Below are 16446 nucleotides of genomic sequence, written 5' to 3' on the forward strand. Positions count from 1 at the left end.
TTTCAATTCTCTTCTTTTAATTTTTTTTCAATTCTCTTTCCTCTTTTTTCGATTCTCTATCATTCGAGTCGAAAATCAAAAAAAAATTCTCGATCCCCTTTTTCAATCCTCTATCATTCGAGTCGAAAATCCAAAAACGAATTTCAAATTTTTTGAATACAAAAAATTAATTTTCCCAGAATTTAAAAGAACTTTGTAAAGTCGACTTTGGGCAACAGAAAGGAAATATTTTCTTTTTTAATTGTCATCATCATCATCAACAAATAAAAACAATTGAATTGATTGTTTAGAATTATTATTCTTTTACGTAGAATCGAACATATTTGTGATTCTTTATTTTTGCTGCTAAATGAGGATAAATCGAGAGCTAATCATTTTCTTTGACGTATATGAATTCCGGATTGGGAAATCCTAGTCTTATTTCGTTTGAGATTCAATAATTATAAGAGAGGGAGGAAGAGAAAAAAAAAGTGAGCTGTTTTTTTTTCTCTTTTCGATTGCAAACATTATTTTGCCATAAGGAGAATTAAAATTCACTATTATATCTATTTATACAATTCTATATTTAATTATACACTATTACTATCTGCAAGTATGCTAATAACACTTCACATTAAAATTCTTTGTCAGAAATAAAATTATTCGTTGCACTAGAGACACGATATTTTCTTTTCTAGTCACGTTTTGGTGGGATTTTTTTTTTTTTTGATCTTTTTTTTAATTTTTCTCTTTTTTTGAGTCGTTGAAAATTAAAATCATCTTCTAAAAGTCACTAAACCTTGAGTCAATGTCTTCTTATCTCTAAGGAATCAACACTGAGAGACTTTAATAAACTTTCAATTGGCGAAAGATTATTTTGCTATTAACGGTATATATACAAATTTTGTGAGAGTAAAGTCCCTAAATTTATCTTTTCATTGTGTCATGCTTTTTTAAATGTCAAGATTTAAAAAGACATTTTTTTTATCGGGAACCCCCTGAGGTGTGTTAATATTATTTATTTGTTATACATGTGAAAGTTTTGTCTTTCGAGAATTTATCAGTTTTGACAAACATTGGCATGAATGTCAATCATTATCTTGATCATATAAAATTGTGATTAAATCTCAAGTTCCGCTTTCCTATTTTTTTCAAAACAATTTCAATTTTTGAAAAATTATCTTATCAAAAAAAATTCTACAAACAAATTTAGAATTTTTTCACTATATTTAGGTATTAATAGAGCGAAATTAAAAATAAAGAGAAATTCTTCCAGAAATATATTCGCCAGGCTTCGTACTTGGTATGTATAGTACATACCAAGTATCGAAAAATTAAACTTGACTCAATTTTTTATAATTTCTCAATTATATTCAAAAGAGAATAATTTTTCTAAATAAATATTTAAATAACTATTTATTTTGTCTACAGGAATTAAAATATTTCAAATGATTTCAATGTAACGCATTTTTGAAATTTAACTATTTCTAAAAAATTACAAAAGTAATTCTTTTAAAATTCAATCATTTTTTTCTTGAAATTTATAAATAAAACTATTCAAAACTTTAATCATTTTATTTTATTCAATTCTAAATCAATTCTTATTAGAAAGTTCTAGGAGAATTCAATTATTTAAATACAAAAATAAATTATTTATTGAATAATTGAATATTTTTTAAATTTCAATTCTTATAAAGAACTTTATCAACATTTTTTTAAAATAATTGAATTTTTACGAAGAATAGCATGAAAATTATATTAAAAATAAATAAAATCAATTAAATTTTTTTAAAATAATTGAATTTTAGAAAAGAATTTTATTATTTATAAAAATAATTGAAATTTTGACTAAAATTATTTGAAATTTTTGAACAGAATTTAATTTTAGCAAAGGATATTATTATTTTTGAAAATAATTAAATTTATGCAATCATTTGTAACTTTTCTCCAAAATTCAATTATTTTAGTGTTTTTGACTAAAATTCATATAAATCAATTTTTCTTAGAAAATTTTACTGGAATTCAATTATTTAAAAACAAAAATAAATAATTTATTGAACAATTGAATGTTTCTTAAAATTGAATTCTAGTAATGGAATTTTATTAACAAATTTTTAAATAATTGCAATTTTTGCGAAGAATTTTATTCAAATTTTTAAGAATAATTGCGTTTTTAGCGGAAATAATTTACAATTATATTAAAAATAATTAAAATCCTGGGATGAGTTTTATTATTTATGAAAATAATTGAATGTTTGCGAAGATTTTTAAAAACTTTTTTTTTAAATTATTCAATTCTTTTGGGAAATTTTTTATTAAAATAGTAGATATTAAAAATCATTGAATTACGAAAAATTTGTGAAAACAATTGAATCGTTTTAAAGAATTTTATTAAAATTTTTTGAATTTTTTCCAACAACTTTATTAAAATTTGTGAAAATAATTTTTTTATTTCAACTGTTAACAAATTTAAAGTAATGTAAATTCTCAAACATGGAAAAAAGTGGCTTTTAGTGTAAAAAATAAAAAAAAGTATCCAAATAGTAGTTTTTAGTAGATGAGTGCGATGCCTGCTTCTCATCTTCAAAGTTCTTCCTTATTGAAATGAGACTGGATTCTATTCTAATTATATAAGCAAATCACGAATTGTTGTATATTATATAACTTCCGTGATTTTGCATAAAAAATCAGTAAATAATTTACATTCTTTCGAATTTTTTTCTAAACAACAATTTTTAGGCACTTGTTATTTATTAAAAAAATTTATTTTTCCTAAAATTAGATTTTAATTTTCCAATTTTTTCGAATTTGAAAATTATTAATTTTATTTACTTTTTAATCATATTTATTCTGATTTTGTGTGAAAAATTAATAAAGTTGATTACTACGAATTGTCAACAATAAAGAAATTTTTATCTCTTTAAATTGAAAATATAAACAAAAATATATTTTTTATCCTTTTGAATATTTAATTCCAGTATTTCTGAAAATTTTCATATTCTTAGCTTATAATTTAATTCAAATTTGAATTAAATTTCTTATCTGATATTTAATGGGAATTTTGTAATTAGCGAAATGCGTAAGTGCTCTTTCGAGAACAACGAAAATAAAAATTGATAAACAAGTTGTAAAATAATATTATTCATTGTCTGTACAATTATAAAATCTTGATAAATCCTTCGACTTACATCACGTGTGTTAATTCTTCTTTTACAATATAAATATTATATATTCAATAGACAAAATTAAATATTTTTTAAAAATACAATTTACAATTAAATGGTAGTTCGAGAATTATTTGATAAAAGTAAATAATTCTTTACGATCGTCGAAAGAATTCGGTCACAAGTCGACTCACAAAATAAATAATAAAATAATAAAAATACTAAAAATAATTTTAAAAAGTAATAAAAGTCATTGAAATCTATTTTTTACTTTTCATCCGATGAATATTCTTCTTCTTCTTCTTCAGATTTTTCTTCCTCGCTATTTGGATCTTGACAAGATTTTTGCTTGTTTGAATCATTTTTCTTACGATCACGCAAAATTAAATATTGACAGAGACTCACTCCATTGACAGTGTCATTTAAATTCGCGCCTCCTTTTTTCAATAACTGAATAATTGATTCAAAATTTTTGATAATAGCGACAAATAGTGGCGAGATATTTAAATTTGATTTTGAATTAACATTCGCCCCATATTTAATTAAAATACGAACAACTCGTCTTTCTCCATTATCAGCCGACAAATGCAACGAAGTGTAACCAATTTTTTCACTTTTTGAATTAATCTCCGATTCACTGTAATCACCATAAGCAAACAGTCGTTCAATTACACTTGAAACTCGCACACAAATTGGATTTAATTTTGCCTCAATATTTGCTCCATGATCCAGAAGAAATTTCACCATAAATTCATGTCCACCGCGAGAAGCCGTGAGAAGTGGAGATGAAAAAAATCCTTCCTCTCTGTCAAAATAAAAATTAAATTTTAATTTTTTGATTAATTTATTTTTTAGTATTAACTAATACTAAAAAAAAATTATTATTAATAAAAAAAATTTAATATAAAAATTTATTATATTTGTTTGTGTAAATTTAATTTTCTACTCACGGTTTCGGATTAATTTCAGCTCCGTAATCCAATAATAATTTTACTATCGAAAGTCGTCCCTTTTGAGCAGCGGCATGCAGAGGTGGTAAATAATTTTTGAACGAATAATTTGGATCCGCTCCCATATAAAGTAAATATTCGACAATTTCTTCGTTTCCTTGATAAGACGCGATATAAAGAGATGGATAATATTCACTCACTCTCTCCTCTTCTTCAATATTAGTTTCACAAATAAATTTCACTTCCTCGAGAATTCCTTTTTTCGCAGCATTAAACAAAGGAGTTTTGAAAATATTCTTCTCCATGTCTGTAAAATAAAACTTGACGAATTTTCGAAAAATAAGTTTGCTTCAAAAATGATGAAAATCAACCTGGGTTAATTTTGATTTGATGACATTGCGACGACTTTATAAATACTGAAAATTTTAATAACATGACATTGAGAGAATTGTATTTTCTTTAAGAAAAATATTTAATTAATGTAAGACAAAAATAACTTACTTGTAAAATTACAAGTAGATAAAATCGATTGTAAATTTTCAAAAGTTCCAATTAATGAAAAACACGTTTAGTTTAATTTTCCTTCTTTTATCAATAATTCTAATTAATAATTAATTTAATTTAAAACTGAAAACAGGTTCACATAGAAATAAAATTCTACAAAATTTACAAAGAAATATTTATTTATAAAAAAAAGATATTGAAAATTATTTTACAAAATATGGCACAAGTATGGCTTAAATTGCATTTCCCCTATTCATAATTCGTAGATGCTTTCTATAAAAGAAATAACAATTTTTTTTTAATACTGAATCGCTTCCTATCGTATAAAAAAAATAATATATGTACAAACATAAAATAATTTGAAAATCTTATCAAAAATAAAGATATATCCATTTTTTTAAAGAAAAAAAAAGAATGGACGCTTGAAAAGTTTTTCAATTCTTAAATTTCATAGTTTTTCCCTTAATTATAGTAAATATTCTACATTCTATTCTTTATTGCGAAAATAAAATACTAATCTCCAAGATAAATGCAATTTAGTGACAGTCACCTCCTAATGCTCAACTATCGACAGAAATGTAATTTTACTACATAAAGCAATTTAATTTAAACATTTTTTTTTCAAAATAACATTATTGTTTATAAGTAAAAAAAAAATATGCATTTAATTTTGTCAGAAGATTTGTCGATAATTGTGTGTGTTGCAAATTGGTGAATTTATCTTAACAAAAAATAAACAAATAAATACTTTTTCTTTTCTCAATTATTTCGAAATTGCGAATAAACTTAATCATTTTCGGTTTTTTTATGCTTAATTAGAAAAATTACTTCTATCTTCCGTCTTTCTTGTAGAGATAATAATTCTTTTCTTCTTAATAGCCATTAGAAACTGTCTGCATACGGGGCTGAGTCATCCAAGTAATTTCATTAGTGTTCTGTAATTAAATTAATACTGTTTAGAATTATTATTTTTTCAGTTATAGAATTTTTTTCTACTACTAATTTTGAAATTAAAGTAAAAAGCTTTTTTTTGAATAATTTTATTTAAGTAAAGACTGATTTTTATTCTATTATTTTTAATTATGAATTTTTAAATATTTAAAATATAATTTTTAATTGTGAAATTAAATTAAAAGATTAAAAAAAATGATTAGGTCTCGAATCGACTTTAAGGCGCAAAAAAATGTAGCTTCAGTTGATTAAAAATAGAAAAAAAAGAAGTCGAAAAAGTCGTTTATTTATTGTGTTGACACAAAAATTTTATTGTATTTCCCTGACTTTTCAGTGAAAATATAAATAAATTTAAAACGTCGGTGAAGTTCACAACGTTTATGATCAACGATTGAAAAAAAAAAATTATTTTCCTACGGAAAAGAATAAAATTTTTTGTTCACAAATATTTCTTTTGTAAATCATTATTCAAAAAACTATACAAAAATTAATAAAAATTTGCTTAAAAAAATATTTTTCTTATGAAGTCGTTGATTATAAACGTTGTGAACTTCACCAACGTAATTTAAATTCAATTATTTAAAACTTGAATAATTTTCTTGAACAAATATTAAAATACTTCTTATTTTTGTTTTTCACGGGAAATATAATTTTTAAAAATTCAATGTTAAACCTTCTGAAATTTAAAAATTTCTAAAAAATTACTTCTAAAATTCAATTATTTTCTACAATTTGATAACTAAAAACTTCATTTTTAAATCAATTATTTTTTTAATAACATTGCGAAAGTTCTCCGAAAATTCAATTATTTAAATAAAAAAATACTTTTCATAACAATTGTAACTGTCCATGTTTTCTTTAAACTTATAATTTTTCAAAAAATTATAATAAAGAAATTCTTAAAATTAATTTTTTTTAAGTATCTATTTTAAAATCATTTCATTTTTTTAGAGAAATAATTTTCCTTTTAATTATAATATTTATAAAGAAAATTAAAAGCTAAAATAAGTTAAGAAAGCAAAACAATTCTTTTTTTTAATTTTTCATCATCTTCCAAAAAGAAAAATAAATTTTCTTTATATACTTTAAAATTATTTTTGAAAGATAATAGTTTTTCAATTATTTACAATTGAAAAAAATTCCAAACAATTGAAATTTGATAAATTTTTTAAAAATAATTGAAATTTGGTAAAATTTTTTTAAAATAATTGAAATTTGGTAAAATCTTTTAAAAATAATTGAAATTTTTGAAGAATTTCAATTATAAATATGAATAAAATTTTAATTTTAAAATTTATATTCCAAAATTTTAATATGTCTAAAAAAGAGAATTTTTGAAAATTTTAATTTTCTTTTTTCGAAGATAATTGAATCTTAAAAAATTATGATTAAAAAATTCTTAAGAAATAGTTTTAGAAAAATATTTGAATGTAATTCTTCGAAGATAAATGAAATTCCTTAAAAGAATTTTTGTATATGTAATTTAAAACAAAATTAATTTTTTGATGAATTTTAATAAAAAAATTTTTTCATGATTTTTTTCAAAATTTTTAAAAATAATTCTAAAAAATTGTAATGTTATTTTTTTGCATATGTTTGAATTTTTGGAAATTTCTAATTAAAAATATTGAAAATAATAATTGAATTTTAAAAAATTGGAATGAAAAAAATTCTAAGAAGTACTTTTTTCAAAAATATTTTTAAAATAATTTTTGGAAGCTAAGTTTAATTAATTTTCATTTTAAAATTTACACTTGAAAATTTTTCTTTAAAATTTTTGAGAATTCAATTATTTTCAAAATTTACAATTCAAATTCTTCAAAAGTTGATTTTCAAAAATTGTTGTAAAATACTTGAAACAAAAATCAATTATTTTCAATTAAAGTTTACAAAATTTCAATTATTGAACAATTTTTTAATTATTATCTTATAAAAAAGTTATTTAAACATAATATTGAAAATAATTGAATTTTAAAAAATTATAATGAAAAAAATTCTAAGAAATACTGTTTTCATAAATATTTTCAGAACAATTTTTAGAAGCTAAGCTTAATTAATTTTCATTTTTAAATTTACACTTCAAGATTTTGCATTAAAATTCTTGAGAATTCAATTATTTTCAAAATTTACAATTAAAATACTTCAAAAGTTGATTTTCAAAAATTGTTATAAAATACTTGAAACAAAAATCTATTATTTTCAATTCAATTTTACAAAATTTCAATTTTACAAAATTTCAATTATTCAAAATCTTTTTTCATTGTACATTTCGACAATTTAATTAGAAAAATTTCAAAAATAATTTTATGAAAGATTTGTCTATTTTTTTCACAATTCAAAATAAGTTGCACTTTATAATTTAAAAAAATTTGCTATTTTGTTGCAATATTTGAAAAAAAAATCCGAGGCCTGGACTTTTTTTATTTTTAAAGGAAAATAATTTTTAATTGTGAAATGAAATAAAAAGATGATATAAAATTTACATTTTTGAAAAATCAATTTTTAAAATATTCATAAAAAAATGAAATATTCGAAATTGTAGCATTATTATGTAACTCTTACCCTGTCATGAATATCGCGACTAATTTGCAAACTAAGTGACGCCTGAACAGTTTCACTGGTTGAAGGTGAATCCAATTTTGTGTCAAGGATCAGCTTCTTGGGAATTTTAATCTTTAAACTATTTTCCCGTGACGATTTAAACTTATTTCCTGAGAATATTAAATTATCACTTAAATTCAATTTTTCTTTTGGTATACTAATTATAATTGGTGTCATTGGTCGATTTGCACTTAAATTATTGTTATTATTATTATTAATTTTTGTATCACAATTTTCCTCTTTCTTTTGCTCTTTCTTTTGTCTCTTTTCCTTTTTCTTCTTTCGTTCAGTTTTCTCCTTCTTTGATTTTTTACTCTTTTGCTTCTTTTCATATTCCTCATTATTATTGTCATCGTATTTGCTCACGGTAATTGGAGTATCGACTATCGTATCGGTAATATCGGTCACATTTATGTAGCTATCACTTTCCTTTTCTGAATCCACGGTTGTAGTGACTAAAGTCTCGGTTGTTGTTATTTGATTACTATTTAATGGGACTAGATTCTTTACAGTATTTTCGTAGTTTGGAGATATTTCCTCCTTGATGGTTTGATTATTCGACAATTGAAGTTCATTTGATTGTTGAATTGAATTCAGATCTGATTGATTATCTATAATTGATTCTTGTTTTATTTCACTCTCTACTTTTATTTCAGGTGGATTTGAAACAAATTCAGTAGTTGAAACATTCGCTGGTACTGTCGTATCAGTACAGTTCAAGGTTTCTTGATTTAATGACGATTTTAAAATCGTTGAAATGTTAATTCTCATTTTCAGTGCTTGCTCCGTTTGACTGGAAATGCAAAAACGTTTCTCTGGATAATTCTCCTCTGAAGGAAGTTTTCGTTTTTGTCTCTCATTCTCCAAATGTTCGAATGATAATTGCTCATTATCATTATGCTTAATTGGTTCAATTTCCAACAATTGTTTCTCCTCCAATCTAATTGGTTCCTGTAAATTGGCAAGTTCCTAAAAAAATAAAAGAGGTATTGAAAAAAATACATTTATATACAGGATTCATTTCAATTCAATTCTTCATTTCTAGAATTTTAAACTAAAATTCTTCTTTAAATCAATTTTTTAAAAATAATTTTTGAAAAAGTTCTTCTTTGAGAATTTTTAAATCCATTTGTTTAAAATTCAATTTTACCTAAAATTTCGATTATTTTAAAATTCTTCAATTAAATAAATTAGAAATTAAAAACTTCAAATAATTAAAAAAAATTCCATTAAACTTTTTAAGAAAAATTAATTCTAAATTAATTTGTTGGAATTAATAAAAATTAATAAAAATTAACGTAAAATTTACTCACTTCCTTGCTGAACAAACTTTCAGGACTCAGGATCGAATGTGGTTTCGACAAACACAATGCAAGTGATTGTCGTTCTTTTTCCCGTTCATTTTTTTCCTTTAATTCGGCTTCCTCCTTCAATTGTTTCAAATGATTGGGATTATTCAGTAGTTTTGGATTATAATTGACTCGTGGTTTGATGCCCGAAAGTGTTTGAATAGTCCTCTTGAGTTTCGTGTGACATTGCTCGAAAACACGAAGGAAATCTTTTGTCAAACTGTCCAAAAATTCCAAAGTCACATCAGGATCAACGTAAGAGAACCATGGCTTTCCCAATGCACTCAATGGAATCTGTGTCACAATTCAATTTAAAATGATATTTTTTGAAAAAAATAAATTTTAACAAAATTTTTTCTATCATTTTATATTTACCTCGTAACAAGACCATTTTGATGCAAAATAAATGCATAGGCAGGCGACAATTGAAGGTCTATACTCAAGACACATTGTTGTCAAATGCAAGCTATAAAAAAAGAAATAAAATATTAAACAATAAATTAAAGGACAAATTTCGAAATATTAAATAATTAAATATTACACACATAAAACTAAAAAAAGCATTACAAATTTCACACTAGCAAAACTTAAATTAGAAAAAAGGAAAATAGAAATTAGAAAAAATAAAGAATAATTTCATAGTGCAATAAACATAGTCGAATAATTCTACTGCAAAAAAAATACAAGTTATTGGAAAAAATTCAAAAAATGTTAATAAAATTCTTTAAAACAATTTAATTATTTTCACAAATTTTTCGTAATTCAGTGATTTAATAATCTAATCTACTATTTTAATAAAAAATTTCCCAAAAGAATTGAATAATTTAAAAAAAATGTTTATAAAATTCTTCGCAAACATTCAATTATTTTCATAAATAAAAAAATTTGTACAGGAATTCAATTATTTTTAAAAATAATAAAATATTTTTCAAAAATTCAAATATTTCCAATTGAATTTTTAATAAAATTTCACGAAAAAATTCAATTATTTTCTAAATTTTTAATAAAATCTTCGAAACAATTCAATTATTTTTATAAATAAAGAATTCTTCTCAAGATTTCTATTATTTTTATAAATTGTAAAATTGTTGGCAAGAATTCGATTATTTTTAAAAATAGTAAATACTTTGCAGAAATTTAAGTATTTTCAATACAATTTTAATAAAATTTCAATTATTTTCTATAATTTTCATAAATTCTCCAAAACAATTCAACAATTATTATTATTTTTATTAAAATTTAATAGTAAAATTATTAATTACAATTGTTAACAAAATTGATAATATGTATTGTTACAAAAATTAGAGACATTTTTTGAAAGAATTCAATTATTTTCAATATTAAAATAAAATTTTCTGATTGAATTAAAATTATTTAAAAAAAAATTGTAATAAATTTCTGAGAAGAATTTATTTTCGAAAAATTTTAAAGAATTCAATTATTTTTTAAAATTTTAATAATAATCGTTGCAAGAATTCAATTATTTTTATAAATATTAAAAATCATCGCAGGATTTAAAAAATTTTAATGAAATTCTTTATAATAATTTAATTATTTTCATAAATAGTATTCTGTCTTTAAGCAACTTTTTTAAAATTATTTATCGAGTACGAAGCCTGTACATTCGATAGGAATATTTAAATATAGTTAAATATATATAAATAATAAAATATTTTAATAAAATGTTCGTTTAGTCGAAATACTCGAAGTCCAGACAGAAAAGGGGAAAACCGGGAAAAATTTAAAGAAAAGAAATGAATCGCAAGATAATAGAAAGAAATGTCTTTGAAATACTACAATTAAAATTTCCCCCAGTGGCAGACTTTTAAAGTCAACTAAATACCTGCAATTAGAAGCAGACTCATTAACAAGACCCACAGGTACTTAAATTTGTTTCCCCATTAAGTTTAATGACTTTTTAATTCCTGAATAATTGATTTCACATTATAATTAAATTCCACTAATTTAAATATAAACTTAACAATTATTAAAAATTGCTGTATTCGATTTATTTAAAAATACATTTTGGAAATTAAAAAATTAGTATTTTCTCCAATAATAGATTTAATAAAAAATATCCAGTAAATAGATTTTGCAGTGTTTTTGAAATAGAATTATTAGACTATTATAATATTGATTAATATTAAAATAAAATTGAAAAGCAATCTAATTTGCAAGTACACACAGAATTATTATAAATTTGAAACGTTAACTACCATATTATTTAACAGCATTCAACGCTCTGAGCCAGTTGACATTATTTGTTGGCTAAAGAAAAAGAGATGTAAATGAAAAATTGCAATTTGCATCCCTCAACTTAATTGCCAATTTGTTTTTTTTTAATGAAGTTTCTTTTCTTCTATAAATAATTATCAATTCTAATTATTATTAAGTAGTTCTGAATTAAAAAATCATAACAACCTGTTGGATGCCAGGAAATAAGAAGTTACTTTCAACTCCTTGTTGGCTGAAAGAAAAAACAATTGATAACATTCTTTTTTCATTAAAACAAAAAATGTTTTCTAATTGTCATTAATTATTGCGAAAAAATATTTTATTTTTAAACGAAAGAAATTCTGATACAATAATTTTTGAAAATTGAAATTTAGCTCAAATTCCTTTTCTATACAAAAAGGGAAAAAATTTTTCTGTAATTTTATTCATTTTTGTTTTAAACATTTTTAAAAATAAATTTAAAATTACTTTTAAAAAAGGTTTTTAATTTATTCTAAAATAGTATAAGAAAAATTAAACCAAGAATGCAATTTTTTTTCTATTTCCGAATCAGACAAGAAAAACGGAATCAAAATTCATGGTTTCATTCTTCTTTGATTTTATAAACAAAGAAAAAAAATTAATTTAACAATTTTTCTTCTACTGTTTTTTAACCCTTTTACAGATCATCTTCTATTCTATTTAATTTTATTTTAAAAAAAAATTCTAAGAGAATAAAAAAGATGAAATAAAAAAATTATAAATAAAAATTCGAATAAAACCAGTAAAGAAATTATTTATAATTTATTACTACAAAGAAATGTAATAGATTCATAATTATTGCGAGCTCACCTTTTATAAGTTCACAAGCTTTGATCATTATCAAATGAGGATGATTAATTCGAACATCAAAACCCAAAGTCATTAGAAGAATATTTTCATGGGACAGAAGTTCCTCATACATTTTGCTGTACCGCTAAAAATTTTCAAATCATTGCTTAGCATAAAAGAATATTTTTTAAAATATTTTTATTCAATAAATTCGATAATAATAATAATAATAAATAAATTCAAGTTAATAAAACCGAAGTAAATAATATTTATTTGCAAAATATAAAACAATATAATATACAATTTAATATAAAAAAAATATAATTTAAGAACTAAAAATATAATACAACATTATAGAAATAAAATAAATATGATTATTATGAAATATAAATAAAATATTGTCGTTAATTTTCATAAACAATTTTAATTTATTAATGAACACGTCTCGATAAATAATTTGTAAAATTTTATTAACATACTTCAGGTGATGGTGTAGGAGGTCCTTCTTTTTTGTAAAGAAATTTGTAAGCTTTATTAATCACAGTGTCTATTCTTTGTGGCGTTTCTTCCGTTTTTGCCGATAAATATAAACACGCCATTCCAATTTTGTATTTATCAAATTTTGTCATCGAATGAAACATGTAGAATCGATGCATATACACAATGGCTGTATTTATACATAATTGTGTACTAATAATAAATAATAAACAGTTAAGGAATTTATCCAAATCTTTATAGAAAAATGATCAAAATTCGCCAAAAACGACAAAAACTAACTTTGTTTAAAAAAAACTAAACTTTCTATTTAAAAATAAATTTTATAATCAATCAAAAGAAACTTTTAGAAAATAGAGAAATTCTGTACATTTTCTCTGAACCACAACTGAAAATTTAATTTGAAAATATGTTAAATTAGAGAACGAAGAGAACAAAGAATGGAAATTTCACGAAATCCTAACCTCTTCTTCAACAAGAAAAAATTGTTTCAAAAATAAAAAATATACATTCTATATATTTGAAAGAAAATATGTATAGGATTGAAAAAAAATAAGTCATAATTCAAGAAAATGCTTACCATCTCATAGAAAAATAAACATAACTTATAAAAGGATACAGTTTTAATGACTGGCCAAGATCTTGAATAAAACCCGACACGGAATGACGATACTTGATTTCCTTCTGGTAATCAATGTTGTATTTCCTCGAAGGTGAATTAATTATTTGATCCTTGGTGAATAACCACCGAGAATTTTTATCCATTATTGAAATATTGAAAACTTTTGTAGTTTGTACTCTTTCACCGCACAAAAGTACAGTTTTAAAAAACAATTATCACAAAATTGTTATGTTCTCGTACTTAAACGTATATTAATATTATACGACAATCACAGTAATGTTTGTAAATATTTTCACTAAATATAAACTCTTCTACTTTACACTATAAATTGGAAATTTCTCGTTTTCCAGTATAATAAATAAATAATAAACTTAAAATTAACTTATAAATTAAATACTAAGAAAATTAGGCACTTCAGTACTAAATTTTCAACGGCACAGCAGGGATGGTAAGTTAAAAACGGAATTTTTTACACAGAGATCACGGAGTGGCACTACTGGAGACACACACACGGTTTGGTAGCTAAAAAACATTAATTTGTGAAAAAATGTATTTTTTCGAAAATAACGAGGTAATTTTTGGGTAAAATTTTTTCAAAAGTTATTTTCGAAGACTGTTTACCCCTTCGCGGTCAAGCGCAGAATAGAAGGAAGAAAGAGCTTGGATTTTACTTCCGGGGGACTAAGGGTGTGACCACACCCCCAACAATGCGTGCGCAGGCAGGAAGTGTGAGTGGGAGAGACGCAGGTGGCCGAGAGTGTCTCTCTCACTCTAATCGTTACCACCGCAGTACCGCACCGTAAGTTTCTTGAAAATGAGCCTTAAATGTTGCCTTTCTGTTTGAATTATTTTACGCGCGCTAAAAATAAAAGTGGTAAAATGGGTAAAATAGTAAAAATACGGAAGTTAATTTTATACATTTTATAATTAAGTGCAAAAAGTATAATCTAAATAGTATTATTATTACGCAACTAAACGACTTGCCAAACCGGCGAGACCGGCTAAACTATTTATTATTATAAATACAAATATCCAAGTTTTTGAGGTTATTGCGCAGCTGCAAAGTCTGCGAGTTGTGCGGTAAAAAGGGTAAAAAGAAAGCACTAAAGAGAGAAAAAAATGGCTGTCTGCTACTGTGTTTTTTCATTATTATCATTGTGCTGACATTAAACAGTGTATTTAATTAATTACATTTAAATTAAATTAAAAATCTACTTAAAAATGACAACATTGCTATTAAAATTCGTGCAAAACACAAATGTCTTGCATAAAGTACATGGACGACAACCGAATCTCGTGAAAATTTATCGAGAAACATCGAGTCCTTCGGGGGCAATTCTTCCTGAACCGAAACGTCCACGTTTTGGTTTTGTTGGCATTGTTTGTGGGATTGCTTTTGGTTTATTTGTCGGTGCTGCTATTAGTAAAAATATTGCCAATTTTCTGGAAGAAAACGATCTATTTGTTCCATCGGACGATGACGACGACGACGATTGATCTTACATATTTTTAGACACATACAAGAATATACTGCAGCGTGTTTTTTGTTTTCTTTAAAATCGAATTTTCGCCAAACAATCAATCAATAAATAGAGAAATTGCTGCAAATTATTATTATAGAAAAAAATAGTCGCTTTAAAAAAGTTTTATTATTACAATATGAAGGAGAAATTATTCTACGTAAAAGAAAAAATAGAAAACTTCATTCCACGTCTGCAAAAAGAGGTACGATATATACTTACGTTTTATATTTTCTTTCGCATATTTACAAATTTAGAAAAATTTCAACTTGTGACGAAAATTTCAATGTAAAAATAGAAGTGAGCCAAAATTTATTATATGATAATATTTCGAATTTTCTATTTTCGAGTATGAATAGAAAATTTGACGTTTCTGATAAATTTCCTATTTTGAAATAATTTAAAATTAATTTTATTATTATTATTATTATTATTATTATTATATTATATTACTATTAATTAAATTAATTAAAAACATAAGATTATAATTTTAAGTTTAAATTAATTTAAATTAAATTTATTTTAAAATTAATTTAAAAAAATAAAATGTTGAATTAATTTTAATAATTTTGACAATTTTCAGATTCTCGAAATGGGAAGAAAAATATCCTATATTCCTGATTATGAAAAATGAATATTGATTTTAAATATAAAATGGAAAATGGAAATTCTACTTGCAATATTTAGCACAAATATAAAATCTAAATGCCAAAAAGGAATACAAATAATTTAGCACAAATTAAATAGAAATTAAAATTTAAAATTTTTTATATTTTATCACAAAATTTATTAGTATCAAGAAAAAATATAATTTTTGCGCAAAATTTTTTCTTATTAGATAAATTTTTTCTCAATGATCTTCATAAAAAAATATTATAATTATATGGTAATAATTAATTTCTATTTTAGTTTTCAAAATGCACATTTCTTTTTGTATAAAAATCGTCAATTAAGTCAATGTAACGTAAACGCTTCGTTATTTATGCTTTTATACTGCTTTTTTTCATGTAAATTTTTATTATTGTTTTTTGTCATTGTTGCTAGTGCGTAAAATGTGAAAAAACAATTTTGTTTCCTTTTTTCGAGTGTGATAAAATGATTAGTTAAATGTTTCTTGTGATTTATTATCTAATGTTTGTGATATAAATATTTATCATAATCATGTGCGTATTTTCGTCAAACTGTTATTGTACATAAATAAAAATATAAAACGAAATCTTTGTATTATTTCATCCCTTTTTTTTAATTAATGAAAAAAACTGAAAA

The 16446-nt window shown here is 22.8% G+C and overlaps 3 protein-coding genes across 3 annotated transcripts; 1 reads left to right on the top strand and 2 right to left on the bottom strand.

Moving 5' to 3' along the window:
- Window positions 1–3324: 3324 nt before the first annotated feature.
- On the bottom strand, window positions 3325–4527 carry LOC122502154 (ankyrin-1-like). The gene is made up of 2 exons (XM_043612075.1): window positions 4094–4527; window positions 3325–3948 (listed from the first exon to the last, which is right to left on the bottom strand). Exons 1-2 carry the CDS (start codon window positions 4396–4398, stop codon window positions 3411–3413), a joined length of 843 nt encoding a protein of 280 aa, XP_043468010.1. The 5' UTR covers window positions 4399–4527; the 3' UTR covers window positions 3325–3410.
- A 231-nt stretch (window positions 4528–4758) lies between these two features.
- LOC122502155 (cyclin-T1-2-like) lies at window positions 4759–14285 on the bottom strand. Its single transcript, XM_043612076.1, has 8 exons — window positions 13658–14285; window positions 13023–13233; window positions 12565–12688; window positions 11920–11965; window positions 9874–9964; window positions 9463–9792; window positions 8111–9118; window positions 4759–5532 (listed from the first exon to the last, which is right to left on the bottom strand). The coding sequence occupies exons 1-8, from the start codon at window positions 13801–13803 to the stop codon at window positions 5470–5472; spliced, it is 2019 nt and encodes a 672-aa protein (XP_043468011.1). The 5' UTR covers window positions 13804–14285; the 3' UTR covers window positions 4759–5469.
- A 411-nt stretch (window positions 14286–14696) lies between these two features.
- On the top strand, window positions 14697–16396 carry LOC122502156 (essential MCU regulator, mitochondrial). The gene is made up of 2 exons (XM_043612078.1): window positions 14697–15385; window positions 15764–16396. Exon 1 carries the CDS (start codon window positions 14882–14884, stop codon window positions 15155–15157), a length of 276 nt encoding a protein of 91 aa, XP_043468013.1. The 5' UTR covers window positions 14697–14881; the 3' UTR covers window positions 15158–15385; window positions 15764–16396.
- The last annotated feature ends 50 nt before the right edge of the window (window positions 16397–16446 follow it).

This window comes from Leptopilina heterotoma, unplaced genomic scaffold (assembly GCF_015476425.1).
Source record: "Leptopilina heterotoma isolate Lh14 unplaced genomic scaffold, ASM1547642v1 Lhet_220, whole genome shotgun sequence".
Classification (NCBI taxonomy): domain Eukaryota; kingdom Metazoa; phylum Arthropoda; class Insecta; order Hymenoptera; family Figitidae; genus Leptopilina; species Leptopilina heterotoma.

Excerpts from the sequence above, each read along its gene's own strand:
- LOC122502154 (XM_043612075.1), bottom strand. The coding sequence starts at position 4,398 with ATGGAGAAGAATATTTTCAAAACTCCTTTGTTTAATGCTGCGAAAAAA. Across the intron at positions 3,949-4,093 it reads GCTGAAATTAATCCGAAACC|AGAGGAAGGATTTTTTTCAT; the intron begins GTGAGTAGAAAA and ends TTATTTTGACAG.
- LOC122502155 (XM_043612076.1), bottom strand. The coding sequence starts at position 13,803 with ATGGATAAAAATTCTCGGTGGTTATTCACCAAGGATCAAATAATTAAT. Across the intron at positions 13,234-13,657 it reads CTTGGCCAGTCATTAAAACT|TACACAATTATGTATAAATA; the intron begins GTATCCTTTTAT and ends ATTTATTATTAG. Across the intron at positions 11,966-12,564 it reads AGCTTGTGAACTTATAAAAG|CCAACAAGGAGTTGAAAGTA; the intron begins GTGAGCTCGCAA and ends TTTTTCTTTCAG.
- LOC122502156 (XM_043612078.1), top strand. The coding sequence starts at position 14,882 with ATGACAACATTGCTATTAAAATTCGTGCAAAACACAAATGTCTTGCAT.